General features: G+C 41.5%; 1 protein-coding gene across 1 annotated transcript; it reads right to left on the bottom strand.

Moving 5' to 3' along the window:
* Positions 1-4,798: 4,798 nt before the first annotated feature.
* LOC146548616 (cell division control protein 42 homolog) lies at positions 4,799-16,380 on the bottom strand. Its single transcript, XM_085261489.1, has 6 exons — positions 16,265-16,380; positions 16,078-16,182; positions 10,102-10,174; positions 9,459-9,568; positions 9,107-9,283; positions 4,799-5,425 (listed from the first exon to the last, which is right to left on the bottom strand). The coding sequence occupies exons 2-6, from the start codon at positions 16,180-16,182 to the stop codon at positions 5,336-5,338; spliced, it is 555 nt and encodes a 184-aa protein (XP_085117615.1). The 5' UTR covers positions 16,265-16,380; the 3' UTR covers positions 4,799-5,335.
* Between the last annotated feature and the right edge of the window lie 2,941 nt (positions 16,381-19,321).

Raw genomic sequence — 19,321 nt, 5'->3', positions numbered from 1 at the left:
CAAACATGGAAACACAAAATGAAACGCACTGTGGATACACCAACATGTACTCCATCAAAGAAAAAACGAAACACACCAAATAAAAAGAAATAATGCAAAAATACACCTGAGTGCAGACAAAAATTAGACACACCAACATGAAATCACTATAACACTATAACACACATGTTTTTTTTAACAATAAAATCTGAAGGTAAACACACAAAATAAAATGATAGAAACACAATATTTGGAAAGACGTACAAAAATACACCAAACTTTATATGCAAACATGATATGGATGAATAAACGTGCACAAGGTATGTGGTTCAATAACACTACAGCACCGATACACTACACAGTATCGCTGGAGTAAGTACAATAAAGAGACAAAAAAATTTAAATACAAGCACAAAATGTTAACACACACTAAAAACGGTAAACACACACACACACACACACACACACACACACACACACACACACACACACACACACACACACACACATTGAAACATAAAACTCAAAAACAGAAGCAGCTTTATTGCCATGTTATATAAAAATACACACATTACAACACCGAGAGTATAACTGTCATCTGAAACCTCTTCAGTTCTTCTTTTATTTCTATTTTGTCAGATGAAGGGACTTTTAATAGCTCGTTTGAACCGACTATAACAGCGACTATTTAATTAGCTGTGGTTCGCACCGCGCTTGAGAACGATCTGTTTTACCGCCTCATTATCAATAAGACCCTTTGAAATGTGCTAATTTCAACCTTGTTCGTTACTCTCTAAGCAGTTCAAAGAGTGATGTATGGTTGACACAAAAGCCAAAAGCACACCTGGACTTTGCACTGGACACACCATTGGGAATCAACGCAGCAGTGACATATAAACAATAAGAAATGGTCAGTGGGAGAAACAAACACACAGCGTCCCTCTATTTCACAATCTGATCCACCCTGCGCTCCTGACATCCAGATTCAAAATGTTTAGATTTATGTTTTATGTTTTAAGTCTTCTGATTGGCTGCCCCTCGGAAATCCAAGATTTCCCTCTTTATAACGTCATCTAAACATAAAATTGAGTGTTCAGATCAGCTTCAAGCCTAAGTTTTTGGCCTTGTGCATACACTGACCTCACTATTAGAAACTTTAGTCATGTTGTAACAATGTACACATAACTCACCTCTCTTAGCTATATTTTGCATGGTGTAAATGAACCTGACAAACCACAAACAGTGCTGGTTTCCTTCAACAGAAGTGTCCACTGTGTGCAAGTTCATCACGAGTCTTGTGGTTTTTTCTTTACATTCAGCAGTAAACGGATATTATCTTTTTCCTCCTCCTCTTTTATGTATCTATGTTCAAACAAACCGTGTGTGTGTGTGTGTGTTTGTGTGCGCGTGTGTGCATGGCTGCACATGTGCGTCCACAGAGAGAAGAAGAAGAAAAAAACAAAAAAACAGGCAGAGGTCAGGTTTCTATCCCATGATGCAACTCTCTCTCTCTCTCTCTCTCTCTCTCTCTCTCCCCTCCTTGTTCTCCATGCTGGTTGCCCATAGCAACACACTTATAATGAGGTCAGATGGACATCCAATAATATTCACCAGCCACACTACCAAGCAGTAGCGGCAGTGAGAGAGGCACTTTGGGACAGACAGCAGTCAAAGTGTCAGAGGCAAGATGGCCGCCACACAAATGTAATAAATCATCAAGTTCCTCAAAGTAAAAGTGAAACTGATCTGGAAACAGTTTGATGTGGGTTTTCACGTTGATCGGGACTTAAATTCTCTGAAAACGGAAAAAAAAAAGTTTGGATGAGATGTTGCTGTGTTTACAAAATATGAACAAAAACTTCAGAATACCTGAAGAAGAAAGGCAGCGCTCGCTGTAAAAGGCAACTAAAGTCAAAAGTCCTTAGAACTGAAGAAGCTTCTCGGATGAGAGGTGAAACGTCTTCAAGTAACTTAAAGAAGTCCAGACGCTTTTCTTTGCAAGCTCCTTTGACTACGATGACCTGGATGACTGAGAACCTTCACAGACATGATGTGAAAATTATTCATTTAAAAAATATTTGATTTTATTTTACCTACAACGATACTGAGCTGCAGTTATTCCACTCACAAAAACTTGTTTTTAGTTATCAAAGTTAAAAAGATTAATCAAACGATCAACTGTCAGTAAATTTAAAGTCTACTAATTTTTTCAGCTCTGTTTGTATTAGAGTAGCTTTGCATGGCCTACAAAAATAATCCTTATTTATCTTCTCAGTTCATCTGTTTTGTTGTATGAAACAAGCTGTTGCAGAAGCTAAATCTCTTATGAATGGTTGCTATTTACAAACAGAGGGTTCTATCTAATGTTCGAGTCCGATACTGGTCACAGTTTGCTGATCTATTCAGTTCAGTTCTGGTTTATTTTGTGATATCTGCACAATTGCAAAGTACTTTTCCAGTCTTACTGGCCAAACAAGGTGCTCTACATCACAAGCTGCATTTAACCACACGTTTCTGGTTCCTGGGCTTTCTGTGTGGAGTTTGCATGTTCTCCCCATGCTTGTGTGGGTATTTTGGCTTCCCCCCACAGTCCAAGGACATGCACGGGTTAGGTTAGTTGCTCATTCTAAGGTGGCCATGAATGTGATGTAGATAAAGTGCTGGAAGTGTACAGAAAAACACGCGGCATGAATGTGTGGTTAAAATGTGACTAAATGTGACTATATAAATGCAAATACATCTACTTTGGAGAATATCCAGGCAGATACAAGGAAAACATGCAAACGCTGCACAGAAACCACTGCAATGCTGTGCTATCCCAGAGAAGATCAAAGTCATGTATCGCCATTACACATGAAAAATTCATACTGGCGGATTCTGTCATGAATCGCTGTGTGCAGGCAACAGATGCAGCACTCGCAACACGGGAATCAACTCAAAAAGGCAGTTTATTGTAGACTTATTGTAGATTAAAGTGGTGCACTCACATTGCAGTGTAAAAATTCTAAACAACATAATTAAAAAAAAACAAACACCAAATAATAACTTTGTCTTCTGTAAAGCACTTTGGTGCACAGGTGAGTGCACAAAGGGGAAAATGAGGTGGCACCAGCTTTAAGGTGAGAAAAGGGCCATGCACTAGAGGGGATAAAAAATCTCCAGCATTAGAAGTCTGCAAAGGTGGTCCCCTTCACCTCCATGCTGGCAGCCACTCATATTCATCAGGTGATACACTGAGATCGCTCTGCCTCTCTGTAATCTTACTGCATGTTTGCAAATGTATTAACTTTGTCCTTATTAACTACAGACAAAGAAAGATACCAAACTTAGTTTCCACACATTGTTGCAGCTTCCACATGAAGTCTCATCGTTGTAATACTTTCCTGTAAATGACAGTTTTTTCACCAGTCTCTGTCCCTTACATTTATTTACAACCGCAATACAGCTCCCTCTCGCCAAAGGACTGATATGAGCCAGAGCAAAGTTCGCTGAGTCAAAGCAGTGCAGACTCACTGTTGTCACTCCTCTTGACATATTGCTACATCTTATTGATGTTGGTTTGCAGGCCATCTCTGACCCTCAGGCTGTATTTAGTCCCTGTATCATATAAAGTCATTAATATCATGTACATTATTCTGCATGATAAGTACTTTTGCTCCAGATACTTTAAATGGATTTAAATGAGCATTAATGCATCTTTTACCTCCTTGCAAACTACCTGGTGTGGAATGACCTTTAATTTATTATCATCTGCACAACAAGGACACATTTCTGCATATAAGCCTGAAAACCAACATTTTATACACTGATTTTCTACTTTTTCTATTTCCTCACCTCTGGGAAGTCTCACTTGAAAGTTTTTCGGTGGATAAAAATCTGCATGTTTATGTGGATGGGATTGTGTTCAGGTTATTTTTATCCAGAGGTGTAACTGCATATAACAGTGTATTAAATGAGATCTGATAAATGGCCTTTAAGCTCATTTGAGTGGTTTATGTCTCGAACATGATGAGGGTAGAGCTCCACATAAGACAACTGTAAACATGTTGCTCCTGCAGTTTGTATCAGTGATCACTGTGGTTAGAAACTGTTGCGAAAGGATGATGACTCAAGTTTTTAGATGAGCTGAGAGGACTCAAACACAAAGACCTCAAAGGCTCAGACAAAAGACACAAAGACGCACGGAGAAAAGGCTGATGGGAGAAGGCATTGAAGAAGAGGATGGGAGTAGGAGAGAGAGATCGGGCTGTGCTGTGAATGAAGGGCTAATTCATTTTTTCTTTTCCGTCTGGTTCACGCCTGGCTGCTGCTGTTAGTCAGACAAAGGAGTGAGCGGGTCTCAGCCTCCATGCCATGTTGGTCTGAAGGATCCATTTTAGTCTGCCAATCAAAATGAACCCAGGTCATTTACATACCAGACCCACCAGGGCCCACTGAAAACCTGTGGAGCAGCTCCCCCTAGAGTTCTGTGAGTGGACACTGCATCTGCTCTGCAGACGTAAACCACGTGTCCACTCTCATGTAGGGAGCATTTGATCTGCAGATTGAATTAAACACATTTCAAATGTTTACTTATAATCAGTAAATGAATTCAGACATTATTAGAGAGGAACTTTAAAAAAATAACCTTGCCTGACTCTTATTTAGGGAGGAAAAAGTTCCAGAACCCTGATTTAACAGCTCCCAGAGACACAGCAGGGATGTGTGCTCTGTCATGTATCGAGTACTAAATGTGTCAAATGTATTAAGCACTTTTAAATGTTTAGCTCTAACCAGGAAATGAATTCAGATAATTTAAGAGAAGCTTTACAATGTACAGTTTAAAGGATTCAAGGATTCTTTATTGTCATTCACCACAAAGAAAACACGACAGTGCAGTTACTCAGTTCTCTGACTAACAATCAAAAATAGTAAACAGCCAACTAAAAATATAATCATTTATATATGAAATAAACAAGTAAATAAATATATTACCTATTAAATCATTTCAGAGATGTGGAGGTTTAGCACAGTTTAACATTGTCACAGTATCCAGAAAAGCAGCAATTCTTCGGCCTCACCAGGATGCTGTGCAGCCTCCATCCCAAATGGAGGAGGGAAAACGGTCCATAGCAGGCAAAAGATTACTGCTGTAAAACTGTTTAATTCTCTTCCTAACTTAACCCCCCACACATCTATTTTAAAATGTAAAACATTTTAAATTTAAAATTAATTAATAAATTATGATGTCGATTCACAGACTCCAGCCTATGCCATTATGGCTGAACACTCATATGGGCTAATGATTCCGGGTCCACCTCCCCTTCTTCCCCCTAAACCCTCTTTTCCTCTTCTACTTCTCCTTCTACTTTTCCGTTTATAGCAGAACACAGAAGTAAGTGGATTTTTTATCTGTAGGATTTCGAGTTGCCAGGATGGCCTCTTCAAACACCTCCCTCACTCCTTCCTGAAAACGAGACAGAAAGAGACACTCAAATTTAACAAGAGGAAAAAAAGATTTCTACTTCAGAGAGAGGTGGAGGAGTTATCAGATCAAAATAAAGATCTATTTCCTAGCAGAGTATCAAGATAAACAGGAAATATTGTGAATATAAACTGTTTATTTTGATACTCTACAAGGAAAAATCTAAGATGTGAGAAATCATGATGGTCTCTGCAGTCCTGCTGACGTGCCTCTGAAACATTGCATGGACGTTGAGTACAGCGCCTCTGTGCTGGCACACTGGGGAGGTGGCTCCCCTGTTTGCCACAGACTGTTCCTTCCTTGAAAGGCACTGATCAAACCTCAGATTCAGGAAGAGAAAGGCAGTTTTTATCCTGGTCCTTGAACACACTGCATCAAGTATTTATCCTCTGAACATATTCAAAGGTGCGTGGCAGTTTTATATTGTAAGGTAGAGACCTGACAATAATACAAAGAAAACAGAGAAATACAAAGAAAACCCCAACAGTCATATGAGCCCCTATGAGCAAGCACTTTGTTGACAGAAGGAAAAACTCCCTTTTAACAGGAAGAAACCTTCAGCAGAACCAGGGTCAGGGAGGGGCGGGGCCATCTGCCGTGGCCAATTGGGGTGAGAGAAGGAAGACAGGACAAAAGACATGCTGTGAAAGAGAACCAGAGATTAATAATAACTAATGATTCAATCCAGAGAGGCATAGTGAGTGAAGAAGAAACACTAAATGCATCATGGGAATCCCCCAGCACCCTCGACCTATTGTAGTGTAACTAAGGGGGGATTCAAGGTCACCTGTTCCAGCACTAACTATATGCTTTAATAAAAGGAAAGTTTGAAGCCTAATCTTGAAAGTAGAGATAGTGTCTGTCTCCTGAATCCAAACTGGAAGCTGGTTCCACAGAAGAGGGGCCTGAAAACTGAAGGCTCTCCCTCCCGTTCTACTTTTAAATACTCTAGGAACAACAAGTAGGCCTGCAGAGCGAGAGCGGAGCGCTCTAATAGGGTGATATGGTACTACAAGGTCATTAAGATAAGGTGGGGCCTGATTATTTAAGACCTTGTATGTGAGCAGCAGGACTTTGAATTCAATTCTGGATTTAACAGGAAGCCATTGAAGGGAAGCCAAAACAGGAGAAATCTGCTCTCTCTTTCTAGTCCCTGCAGCAAGAGTACTGAAGCCGTCTCAGGGAGTTTTCAGGACATCCTGATAGTAACGAATTACTGTAGTCTAGCCTAGAAGTAATACATGCATGAACTAGTTTTTAGTGTCACTCTGAGAAAGGTTCTGTTCATAATTGTTATTAATTTTTAGGCACAGAGGGTTTCCTCTTTCCCTGCTGAGGATGCTTTGGTTATTTTGGCTTCACTGCGTGATGAACTGCAGCTCGCAACTAAGGCCACTGTTCTCAGTTAGAAATGGGAGAGGAGCTGCTGCCTAAGAACAGGTGTGAGGTGAGAGTGGAGCAGGAGGTTGGCAGACTGATTTGTAGGGCAGTGGCTGCAGATACAAGCAGTGGAAATGAGCTTCCCCTGTGGGGTCTGGGCTCACCCACAGAGAGGGGATGCCGAAGCCTTCTGGGTGAGGTGCTGCGGGTATTAGAGTCATAGAGGCCAGTATTTTACTCAAATATGTTGAGCCATACTTAAAAATTTTGTTATGATCTTTAATTTTTGTGATTTGTAATTTTTTTATCTTAATTATTTAGTTTATGTTGCAATTTTAAACAGTATCATCGGTAAATTCACCATGCTTTGCTGATCTATTCTGTTTTAAGTTGGTAGATGTCGTAAAACGGGTGCACGTTGAGCCTCCATGTGGTGATCGTTTTTTTGTTTTGTTTTGTTTTTTTGCCTGTCCCATTTGGTTCTTTAGCCGTCAGAATTGTTGTCTGAAGACCAACAAGGATCGCCAATGGATTTACTTTGCCAAATGGATCATCACGGCCTTGCCGTATTGGTCCTTTTGATCGACCTTTGTTGTTATTATTTATTTTATTTTATTTTCAGTTGTTACAGACGGGAGAGACATGAGTGAGGGATAGGAAAGGGAGAAAGAAAGAGGAAGGAAAGGAAAAACAGAAGGGGAGAGGGACAGTGAGAAAGGGGGGGAGAAAAAAAAAAATCTCCTGGATCACCTGTTGAGAGAAGAATAGAAAACAAGCAAAAAAAAAAAAAAAAAAAAAAAAAACCAGAGCAACATACTAAACACAACACCATCACGTTAATCTAGCTAAGTGTAAACAGCAGTAAATACTAAATATTGAATGTTGTTGTGTAGCAAGCAGGACCGACAGCGCACAATGTGCTTGGAAATAGCAGCCAATGAAGGTGTAGTTTATGTCTATGAACAGTGAACACCCGTGTGCACACCTGTGTGGATCAGCGCGCTTGTATTCAAAAGGTTTCTCCATGTAATGGTCTGCTAGAGGATGTAGCGAGCCATAGCCCCGTCCCCCAGGGCATGAAGCAGGCATAGAGGAGATCCAGGCCCCAGACATCCAGAGGCCCCAGAGTGCGAGAGCCCAAGGAGGACCACCGGAGGGGCATCCGTGTCACCCTCCTGGGAAGAGCTGAGGAGAGCCCAGATGAGGGGTCACCCAGTAGCCACGGAGCAGAAGCCAGAGGGGGCTGCAGTGGCGTGCCCGCCGGCTCTGCCGGCAGCCAGCTGTGCCAGAGTGAACCGAGCCGCAGGCCCAGAGGCCACTCCCCAAACAAACTCTATACCCCAGGTCCAGGTACCCTCGCCCCTAGAGGTGGAAACGGCACCTAGACCAGTTACCCTTTCCCCCGGGGTGGAGGCAAGCAGACCGCTCCAGGCTCCGCAGCAGCAGGGAGGCCCCGCATCCTAGATCCCAATCGGACGGCCAACACCTCCTCCCAGCCCCCCCGCCCCAATGGCCAGCAGAGAACAGGAGTGTCTGAAGACCCCACACCTCCCTCCTCTCACTCATGTGTAGTGTTGCTGCGTGTTGTTCGAAGGTGCATTTAAAACACGGGAGAGCATGGTGCTGCTGCCAGAGAGCAGCAGGTGTTAGCACGGCCCCTCCTGAGAACCCTCCATGTCTACATGGATTTAAAACTGAGAGGTGGGCACCGGCGCCAGAGGTGGGGTTGAATACACAGACCGTCCACTAGACGCTGTTAATGTGCCCACCTTCAAGGCCCTATATGTATGTGTTATGAGAGTGTGAGTAATGTGGATGTCTAAGTTGTGGAATAAAATTGAGGCACAAGTGGCCAAAAGGGGGGGGGGGGGGGGGGGGGGGGGCACTAACCAGGTTATGACCACAACCCCTGGGTTAAGTCCTCCAGGGATAACGTCCCTAGGGATTCTCCAGACCCCGTAAGCCCGTCCCTACCTCCACATCAACCACAATGGCGAAGGCGGGACCAGACCACGACCCCCCGTGGTGGTGATTGTTTTAGATATATCAGGAGTATGTAACCAGGACCCCAACCTGAGATGTTTTGTAGTTATTTTTTACTTCCACTAGGTTTTGACAAATGGCTTTTGATGCCTTTTTATTAAGTGTAAAGACTTCCTGTGACTCTGTGAGTAATGATGATGTTCATATTTCTTTTATTCTTATTGCCCAAAACGTATAGATACCAAGGCTTCTTTCTCAACAGAGAATCCCACCAGCAGACTTATTTTTCTCTCTCTGTACCTGAGTCCGAGCCGAACACTCCATGTATTTAACAGCCTTCAGCTCATGAGCCAGTTCCTCGCCACTCGTAAAGGTCAGGGCTTGTTCCAGGGTGTTCTCGTTATCTCTCAGATCCACCTGAGTCCCAACCAGCAGGAATGGCGTCTTTGGAGAGAAGCGTAAAATCTCTGGCACCCACTGTAAAAAGACAAGCTAAAGGTTTGATGCAGTTTCACTGCAACCCTAACGATCTCTGCTCTGTGTGTGTTTATCCTTAGAGTTTGGCTCATTATATTTCTAGTTATGGAAGTAATTAAAGTGAAGGACATGAGCATCAAATTAGAAATAAAACACACAAACCATCTAAACGAACCTTGTCTGTGACGTTCTCAAAGGTTGAGGGCGATACGACAGAGAAACAGACAAGGAAGACGTCGGTGTCAGTGTACGTGTTAAGTCGGATGTTTTCGTAGTTCTCCTGACCTGCAGAGGCAGACACACACGAAAAAGATCCGCAACAAACAGTGCAACCAAAGCAAGGCAAATTTAAGCAGTTATCTCCGAGGCTGAAAAATGTGAAAAAAGAAACACTGCAGTTCCTTTAATATCCACTTGGGGCTAAAACTTTACAGCAGAAATAATTACATTCTCAACCTGATACAAAACACAGTTTTGTCATCTCTGGACTGATTTATTCCCTCATAGAAACTGTATGGTGGGTAATGTTTTTCTAAATCACCCATCAAGATACTGGTGAGGCTTAAAGTCAGTGGCATGGCTGCTTTGATTGACAGCTGTTGCCAGATAACTGTTCGTGTTTCATAAGTGCCGCAACCCAAAAATAAAGATTTCATAAGGAACTTCATAAGGACAGTGTAGTAAGATTTCAAATTGCTATAGGATCCTATCCATCACCAGCAGCTCCGAACATTACAGGAAATACTGCTACTAATATAAATATGCTACAGCTGTTGCTATTAGTATCTGTTTTGTTTCAGTTTATGTGTATTTTTTACCTGAAGTGTCACACAGTTGCAGATTGTACTCCTCGTCATTGATCTTCACTGTCTTCACACAGGTAGCAAACGACTGGGGGGACAGAAGGCAAGGAGTGAGGAAACAAAGAAAAAGACAGTAAACCTGTGAAAAACCTTGATTGCAGATGTACTCCAAACAAAACTGGAAGTAGACTTCTGGACTAGTTAAACCTCTGAACGAGTGTCGTCTCAGTTAGTCTGTGGAGCTGAACCAAAGCCACGTAGTTCCAGTGTTAAACAAAGATTACACTGCTGAAACAAAACATGTTTGTGGATGCTGACAGAATAAACTGGTGAAATCTGACCAAGTTTTGTTTAAGTGCCATAAATACACGAAAAGTTTCCCACTCTTATTAAACCTTAAAGGTGCTCATACGTTCCACACACTCACATAAATGCGTCAACGAGTTGGAGGTTCATCATCTTGACAAAGGACACCCATGAACTAGAGCAGCCAGAGATTGAATCCCTGACCTTTCGTTTTCACAGAACTGTAAGTAGATCTTGAGCAGTGTTGGATCAGATACTCAGTGGTCTGCAACCTGCCAGGTCTTTAGCACAAAGTCACTATAACACCTGAGCATATTGTGTGAGGACATAGCTGTCGAGAGGGAGCAGCAGGGTTCTCCCTCTGTATAACAAGCTTGGCAGCACTCCGGCTCATACTGATCCCCAGCAGATCCTCTAAATTCAAAGCTATAGCTGTTACGTTATACCTGCTCTTCTGTTCAAGTCTTAAGTCTTAAATCAGTCTCAAAGGGGATGGTTAGTGAGGGGTGAGTGTGCATGTATATATTTATATTATACAGGACCTCGTATGGGTATTCTGCAATTGATACATCAATACGTTTATATATCAACTGTTACGTAGACCATATGTAGTGAAAACTGTAAATGTTAATACACAGAACTTTAGACATATCCGCACATCATTAACAGACAGCAGCGATTACATTCCTGCGCTCTATGATACCGGCTCATATTGAATACTGTATTACAAGTTGGTCCTATACAAGCTTTGCTGCTATCGGGCCAATCGAAGTGTGCTACAAAGATCATTGAAAATATTAGATAAGGAACCTTTTTCATATCACCATTGTCAAATTTTAGATAAATACAAGTTTCAAAATTTTACTAATTTCAAATTATTTAAATCTGCCTGTCTAATATACAAAGTTCTTGTCATTGTTTGTTCTAGTATAATGTGATCACTGTTTTTGTCCTTGTCACATGACCTGTAAATATTGTCTCTGTATGTTATTACTAACTTGTGTTTAACACCAACCTGCCAGAGAGTCTGCAGATGGAAATTAGCCCAAGGCTATTTGTTAAAATATTCATTAATATGTATTGTCCCTCTTTCTAAATAAATAAATAAATGAATGTATTATCACGGCAGGGCTGCTGTACAACAAATGCGGAGTAGTAGTACTTCCAAATAAGCCGTTGAATGGTGTGACGGGGTGCCCAATCCCACTCCTCGAGAGCTATTGTCCTGCACCTTTTAGATCCATCCCTACTCCAACACAGATGAAACAAACGGTTGGATTACCTCTTCAGCATGCCATCAAGTTTGGCAAAGGCCTGATAACAAGCCATTCATCTGATTCAGGTGTGTCAGAACAAAGATGCATCTAAAAGCTGCAGGACGGTAGCTCTCGAGGACTGGAGTTGGACAGCCCTGCTCTAGGAGAAAGATTTGACACATTCACAGAGCTTCATCACATCATCACTACACTTTATACTGCAAGAGGCCCTGCAACACTACAGAGAAAACTGAACCCACTACCAACCCCCCCCCCCAAAAAAAAAAAAACAAAACAAAACAAAATCTGATGACCTATGGGCAAGAGCTTTGGAGACACTGGGAAGGAAATACTCTGTTTAAATAGGTAGAAACCTCAGGCGGAACCAGGCTCAGTGGGATGCAGAGATTAATAATAACTATCGATTACCCTCTTAAGCACCTATGTCCCCAGATACGGGGCAAAGGGGAGGAGATCACATTTACGGTTATGCGTGGGTGCTTAAGAGGTTAAATGCAGAGTGGTGCAAAAACACATAGTGGGTGAAAAGCTGACTAAAGGACAACTCGGTGCATGATGAGATCTATCACAGATCTACTGAAGGAGGTTTCAAGGTCACTGGCTCCAGCCCAAACTATACCATTTGCAAAAAAGAAAAGGAAACCTTCTGCCTGTGCTCAAAACTTCTGTCTGCGTAGGGCAACCCATCAGAAGGCGATGGCATAAAAATATGATAGCAATAGACATAAAGTCAAATCATATATTGGTCACATGCCAACACCGTGGTCACGCACAGACTAAATGTTGTGACTGCTGCTTCCTTTAGATTGACATCCTTGGCTGAAAGGCTCTCTTTAGTGGTTTTGGTGGGAACTGAACTGAACATCGAGTGAGTTCGATTTTTTAGTGAGAGGTAAAAATGCACCACTGTCAACTAAAGAGATGTTTTGTGTTACCAAAACAAAAGCTTTGCAGTGAAATGAATTCCAGTGACCAATCCTTTGATCGTGATCATCTTGTTTTCAAGATAACGGCCAGCAGATCAAACGGGTTTGTCTGCAGCGACGATTTTCACTTATTATGGTTGCTAACACTAACAAAACAAGCACAGAAACCAGAGTACAGCACTGTGATTCTGGCTTTGACTTCCAAATGGTAGCACTTCTAGTTTTAGGGCATTTCAATATGTCGTCCACATTTTTGGTTATCTTGCAGGCGCATCGAAAAGAACTGGAGGAAAACAGACGTATACCCTAGAGCATGTTTTTAAATGTATTTATATGTACTCATTCTCAACTGTATGCTATGTTTTAGTTATGGCGTGAAACAAGAGTCAGAAATACTCTGGAAAAACAATGTTACAGGTGACCTGTTTTCTTACTGCGGTGGTTATTTGTTAGATGAGTGACAGGAAACACCACCACAAGAGCCAGCACTGGCATGAAACAGCTCAACACAAAGCAAAGATTAAAGAAAGTATGCAGGGCACAGCTGGGAGATTAGAGAGGACACTCTGGTTATTCAACTTAAGGCCTGATGACTTAAAGGTTTAAGATACAACTACAGCACTGACAACGAGTTGTTAGATAGTTAATAACAACAGGAAAATATAGGCAGGAACAAGAAGGTTAATATTTATACAATCAATGAGACAATAAGCAATTAAGAGTGGCAGTGATGTAGTCACAGCCCATCACAATTCACAGGTTATTGCCCAGGAAACGAATGTGACCTTGACACTGAGCACAATTTAGGTGAAGAGCCGTAAGGTGAACACCATGTTTGTTTTTGTCCAGGTACGGCTGTGTGGCAGGAAGAAAGAACTCAAAATCATTCTTAAGCCCCTTTTCCATTAGTACCTACTTGTGTTTTCAGGGTTTTTCCTGTAGGTCATAGTACCTGGTACCAGCTACTTTTTAAATACCTACTCCATGGGGTTTTGAGCGATCCAAGGCGACCTGAAAATGTGACGTCAGAAGACTTCATGTCACCAAAAAACAACATTGTGGTTCTCGAGTCTGAAAAAAAGCCACAGACTGTGCGGCAGGTAGATCGTTGCCTCGACGTCCGCCTTTGTTGTGGCGTTCGTGTCACATACTAATCACATCGTGAGACTGTCGGCCGCGCTGCTTTAATAACCCCACGTGCATTAGGTGGTATCCCACTGTAATGGAAAACGAGGTGTGCCGCTTCGAGCCGATCCAAATAGGTACTAATGGAAAAAGAGCTTTAATGCTGCTGTTTTAACAGAATACAAAAGGCCAACACAGAAGCAGGGCAGGAAAGGGGAAACTGAAAACTCTGAAACACAGAGCAGGGAGACACAGGACCATGAATGAGGACGTGACAAAGGACAGGGGGAGACAAAAAATACTTACAAGATAACGAGGGGAGAGGAAACAAGTAGGAACACAGCTGAGGGAAACTAACATCATGATTTGGGAGGAAGTCGTCATGGTCCTGCATCTTTGACCCAGTGTCTTGAGTTTTTGTGTGCTCATGATGTGATCTGTGTTCAGCTCTGCTTCGTGCTTGTGAGTATTATATTATTTCCTAGTGCTTTTCAGTTTTGTTTTCTATGGTCTTCAGATGACAGCAGTTTCCTTTCTCTTCCAGTCTGTCCTAGTTTCTTCTCTGTGTTTTGTGCCTCATGTATGATGTCAGTCTTCTCTCCGTGTTGGTTTCCCTTCTGTCTTTGCGTTCTTCTGTTTCCGTGTTCGATAACATCTCGTTTTATTTTGATAGTCTTTCGTCTCATGTGCGTTATGTTCAGTTTTGCCCGAGTCGTCTCCACTCTGCCCTCATCTCCTCTTGTGTATTTAACCCCTCATTTTGTTTCTGTTCTTTGTTTTGCCCTCCATTGTCACGCATTTTCTAAGAAGCATTTTTTGCTTTAAAATATAAAAAATAAAAATCTTTTTGGCCCTTTCAGTAAAGAGCGACAAAGAGAAAGGAAATAAATGCACCGAAGAGCTGTGGGTCAGACTCCAACCCAGGCTGGCCACTTCCTGCCACTCAGCACATGGTCACCTGCTCATCCCAGTGATCTAAACCGGCACCCCTGACCTGCCTTTTTGATGCATTTTTGTAAGCGCTTATAAATAATAAAACAGGTTTTTGAGTTTTATATCTTCAGTGTCCTTCACTTTTGGTCCCATTGCCGTCCACCACACAGTGAACCTTGATGGAAGTTAAACTAAACACAGACTGACCTATTCGCCCATTCGTTCATTTTCATTGCTGACACTGGATTGCCCAATCAAATCTCCTAATGCGAGCGGTGTTGTGCCAAAAAGTGATTGTCTGCCAAAAACTGATTTCTGGTATTTGCCAAAAAAAGATACGTATTTAAACTGCTATAAATAACTTGTTGGTCTATAATATGTGAAACATATGTCAAACATATCCCACATGAATGATACCAAGTCATCTTGAGCCACAAACAACATTCCTGTAACAAGGTAGAAGCCACGATCAGTTTTTGGCAGTGATTGTTATATATCATTTATTTATGCAGTTAAAAAAAATCCTGTTGACATTAAAAATGTCTTTTGTAAGAGTAATCTGGCCAAGACGACAGCAGAAAGTGCAACAAATATTAGTTCTGTAAACATATTTTAAGTGGACAAAAAGGACTGAATTGGTTATAATGTAAGTACAATAACACAGAGTTATAAAGATACTTAAAAAACAGGTAATTTTTAAATTGTATATATAACCCCTTTGTAAACTCTGTTCACCAAACTCTATTTACCAACATACGTAAAGATATCACACATAAAAAACACACGGAAACATTGGAAATCAGTTTTTGGCAGGCGATCACTTTTTGGCACTACACTGTCCCTTTGCCCACCTGTGCGCTCACGCCGCTTAAGTTTCAGTGTTGAAGAAGTGGTGAAAAGCTGAGAGACAATGTTAGCTGTCAGGGTGCTGATGAACTTTATTACCAGTAACAACTAGAAAACAGACCTCACAGTCACAGGAGGCTGCTGCTGGCACCAGCTGTGGAGAAGTGAGGAAGAGACAGAGGAAGATGAATTCATGTGTTAAGAAAATAGATGGAGGGACAATTAGGAAGGGAGAGATTTCAGGTAAAACCAATGGCTACTCTGACCATGAGCCATCGCTAATAGCGAAAGTGTAACTTTAAGTTATTGTCAAGTGTATTATATCCGTCAATCAACAGAAATGATCCCCAGTCCAGCCCTTTGTCAGCATTACAATGACTGCACAGAGCCTTGCTTTCACTCTTCTACCTGCAGAGATTAGATAGTTACAACCATTTACCACTTCCTGTGTGACAGCATGGAGCCAAACACCGAGCATTCCAGAGAACACTCTTAAGTTAATAACAAGCTGGCTTTTGAGCCGTTTCACAGCTGGTGAATGGAAGCCACTTGACTCTGTGCTGTTTTCGGATACTCACCGTGGGGAAATCTCCAATGGGAAGCTTGTCAGTTGTGTAGGAATTGAGCAGGCAGGTCTTTCCTGCTTCATAGTCACCCACCACCACACATTTAATGTCTTTCATCTGAGGAGAAGGAAGATACAGAATTTAAAGAAATAAAAAGGACAATATGAGGAAATAACACCTATTTTCCACTAGCACTTACTCGGCTCGGCGCGACTCGCCTCGACTCGACAGTGATGGCTCAAACAATACCGAAGCATCGGTGCATGTGTCAAACACACACCTCGCACCGGTGCGTGTATGGCTTTAAGAAAAATCACGTGACTGAAGCTAGGCGGACGATAGGAGCGCGTTAACAGTGCCGTTTGTGTGTTTACGGGTTTCGCTCGTCATGAATGAATTCCAGCGATATCTGTAGGATGTCACCTTGGCCGCAAAATGCGACATTCGTCTTCTTTCTTATTAATAATAAACCGTAAAGCCTGTCTTCTCCCCTCACACACAGATACACATGAACTCCCACTTTTACAAGCACGTATTAGTCATTCCTATTATTTTTGTTCTGCTCCGTGTTATTCTATTTTGTCCAGTTAGAACTCTATCATCACTTGGTTAACTAAACAGGATTACTCATCACTCGTTTGCTGTCCACATGTCAAAGTGAACGAACTTCAGTCTGTCTCCAGGTTTCCTGCAATTACTTTTTAAACCGAGCAGATGTCGCTGTTGAGCGATTCACGGAAACAGTGTCAACAGCAAGCAGAGGATTAGTTTGTCATATCCTCCCGAGAATAACAGCCTTTTCATTTATGTCCTCTGTGATCGACATTAGCTTTGACTTATCTTATCCACTGACTTATTTGCTCTCTGGGTACTCTGGGTTTCTGCAACAGTCTCAAGATGTGAGTAACCCAAGTTAAATCACTAGACTTAACGCTCTAGTCCTATTTGAGTTAATATTCTCTAATCAACAAAAATGTACCCTTAGGCCCCCTCCTCGATTCAGAGATTTATGTAAATGGCCTTCTTGACTCCCTGCTCATACCAGCGTTCTTCCCTGTCCAGGATGTGTAAATCCTCATCATGGGGAGGCTACATCTTTCTTCATCTTACAATGCTGTGATTGCAGCAATTCTCTGTGAATGGTACTCATGGCCATTGATCAGATCAAGGAACTGACTTCACAGCCCATTGGTCATTCAGTGGTGCTAGTTTCAGTCACTGTGTAAATGTACTGTTAATAAGGTTTGGGGAAACCTGCAGTCAGCTGAGACCGAAGAAGTCAGTTGGATGAGTGACGAAACGTTTCTACGTCCAGATGAACAGAATCAACCTTTTGGGAGTTAGCATTACTTCTGTTCTAACAAATAACATAAAACAACAAAACACGACATTAAATGAGAGATCATTGAATTTATTGCTAGTTTTAAATACATTTTACTTTTAAAGTAAAATGATTGTAAAGCATATGAAAAAAAAGATCAAACAAGCTTGTAAAGATTTTTGGTTACCAGTTAATTTCAGTCTCTAACTATTATCTTACTCATCTTGTCAGTCAAAAACTGATGACTGACTGCACAGTGTTAGATAAAAGTCTACACAAGATGCAACTGGTTGTAAAATACAATATGCAGAATTCAAATAATACAAAACAAACAGATGCTTGCCTGATATATTCACAGAGGAGATTTGTGGGCTGTGGCCTACCTCAGTATCTTCTCCGGGTCAGTCAGGAGCTTTTCAGTATAATTCCAGCATCAGCGTCCTCGTGCTGTCACGCTTCATCAGAATTTTAACACTGATCTGAAGGTTGTTTGGCCTCGAGAATATACTCTCCGTAATAATAGTGACTCAGAGGAAATCTTCTGAGTGTGCTACTGTTTAATCATCCAGTCGGTCCTGTTCTGCACTCTTTTCAAAAACGAAACTATTTCAGTTCATTCCAGTTTTATCTCACGTGGATCAAACCAACAACGCATAATCTAATCTACATTTTGTTTACTTACTTACTTTCTGTTTTCTTTTATACTTTGTAGGAAGAATTTTGTAAAAAAAAAAAAAAAAAGAAAAGAAAAGAAAAGAAAAAAACATTCAGGAAGTGAAAACTGATCGATATTATTTAGATTATGGTTTTGGGTTAAATTACAATCATTGTCACAGAGCTCAGGTTCTTTGTTTGCCATGGTGACACTGACCTTGAGTCAGTGTCACCTTATGTTCTACCTGTTCACACCTGCTGGAGTGTGACGCATTCAAGTTCCCTTCCTCCCTTATTGCATGAGGTATAAACATTTTAGTGCTTTTGATCTATAAAAGTTTCTCTTCATTTTTGTGAAATGTGTACATAAGGTTTTAATTTTGCTTTTAAGAAAGGAAACCAAGACCATCTCCTGCCTGGCAGCTCTATCTTCAACATCCTTTGCCCAGTATATCGACTATCCCTCCTCTGGACATGTTCAAACCACTTCATCCTTGCCTCTCTAACTTTGTCTCCCTCTATTATACTCATTTCTAATTCTGTCCATCCTGGTGACTCTCAGTGGATGGTATCTGCAGCCCTGCTTCCTCAGTCGCTGTGCAAATCTCACAGCAGGAATGTCATTCTCACCACTCTTAACTCAGCTCTCAAGTGGTTAAAATGTTGTTGTTTTTTAATTTTATTGAAAACGTCCTGACCTTGGACAGAAAACTGCAAAAATATTGGCCTAATGTACAGTAAAAGTGTTCAGACACAAAAATGAAGTGTGAAAGATTTATTTCAAATCATAATAACGACAAAGACAATGCGTAACCAACTACTGTGCAGTTCACTTAAGTCTCACCACATACATTCAGCAGCCACTTTATTAGGTTCGCCTGTTCAATTCAATTCAATTAAATCCATCCATCAGTTCGCTTCCGCTTATCCTTTTCAGGGTCGCGGGGGGCGCTGGAGCCCATCCCAGCTGTCATAGGGCGAGAGGCGGGGTACACCCTGGACAGGTCGCCAGTCTGTCGCAGGGCCAACACACAGAGACAGACAACCATTCACACTCACATTCACTCGCACATTCACACCTAGTGGCAATTTGGATTATCCAATTAACCTATCCCCACAAGTTGTATGTCTTTGGACGGTGGGACCCATATGGAAAAGATGTATATAAATCTTATAAAGTTTGTATCTGTCTTGTGTGAAATTTGTATGAAAAGCATATAAGAATGAAAACAGATATAAGATCCCTTGAAAAATTATATAATGAAACTTGTATGTTTTGGA

This window comes from Mchenga conophoros, linkage group LG22, assembly GCF_057382185.1.
Source record: "Mchenga conophoros isolate Kocher_MC1m ecotype Shallow Benthic linkage group LG22, M_conophoros_male_GT1.1, whole genome shotgun sequence".
In the NCBI taxonomy this organism is placed as follows: Eukaryota; Metazoa; Chordata; class Actinopteri; order Cichliformes; family Cichlidae; genus Mchenga; species Mchenga conophoros.
The sequence above is the reverse complement of the archived record's forward strand: the minus strand, read 5'-3'. Positions and strand labels throughout refer to the sequence as shown.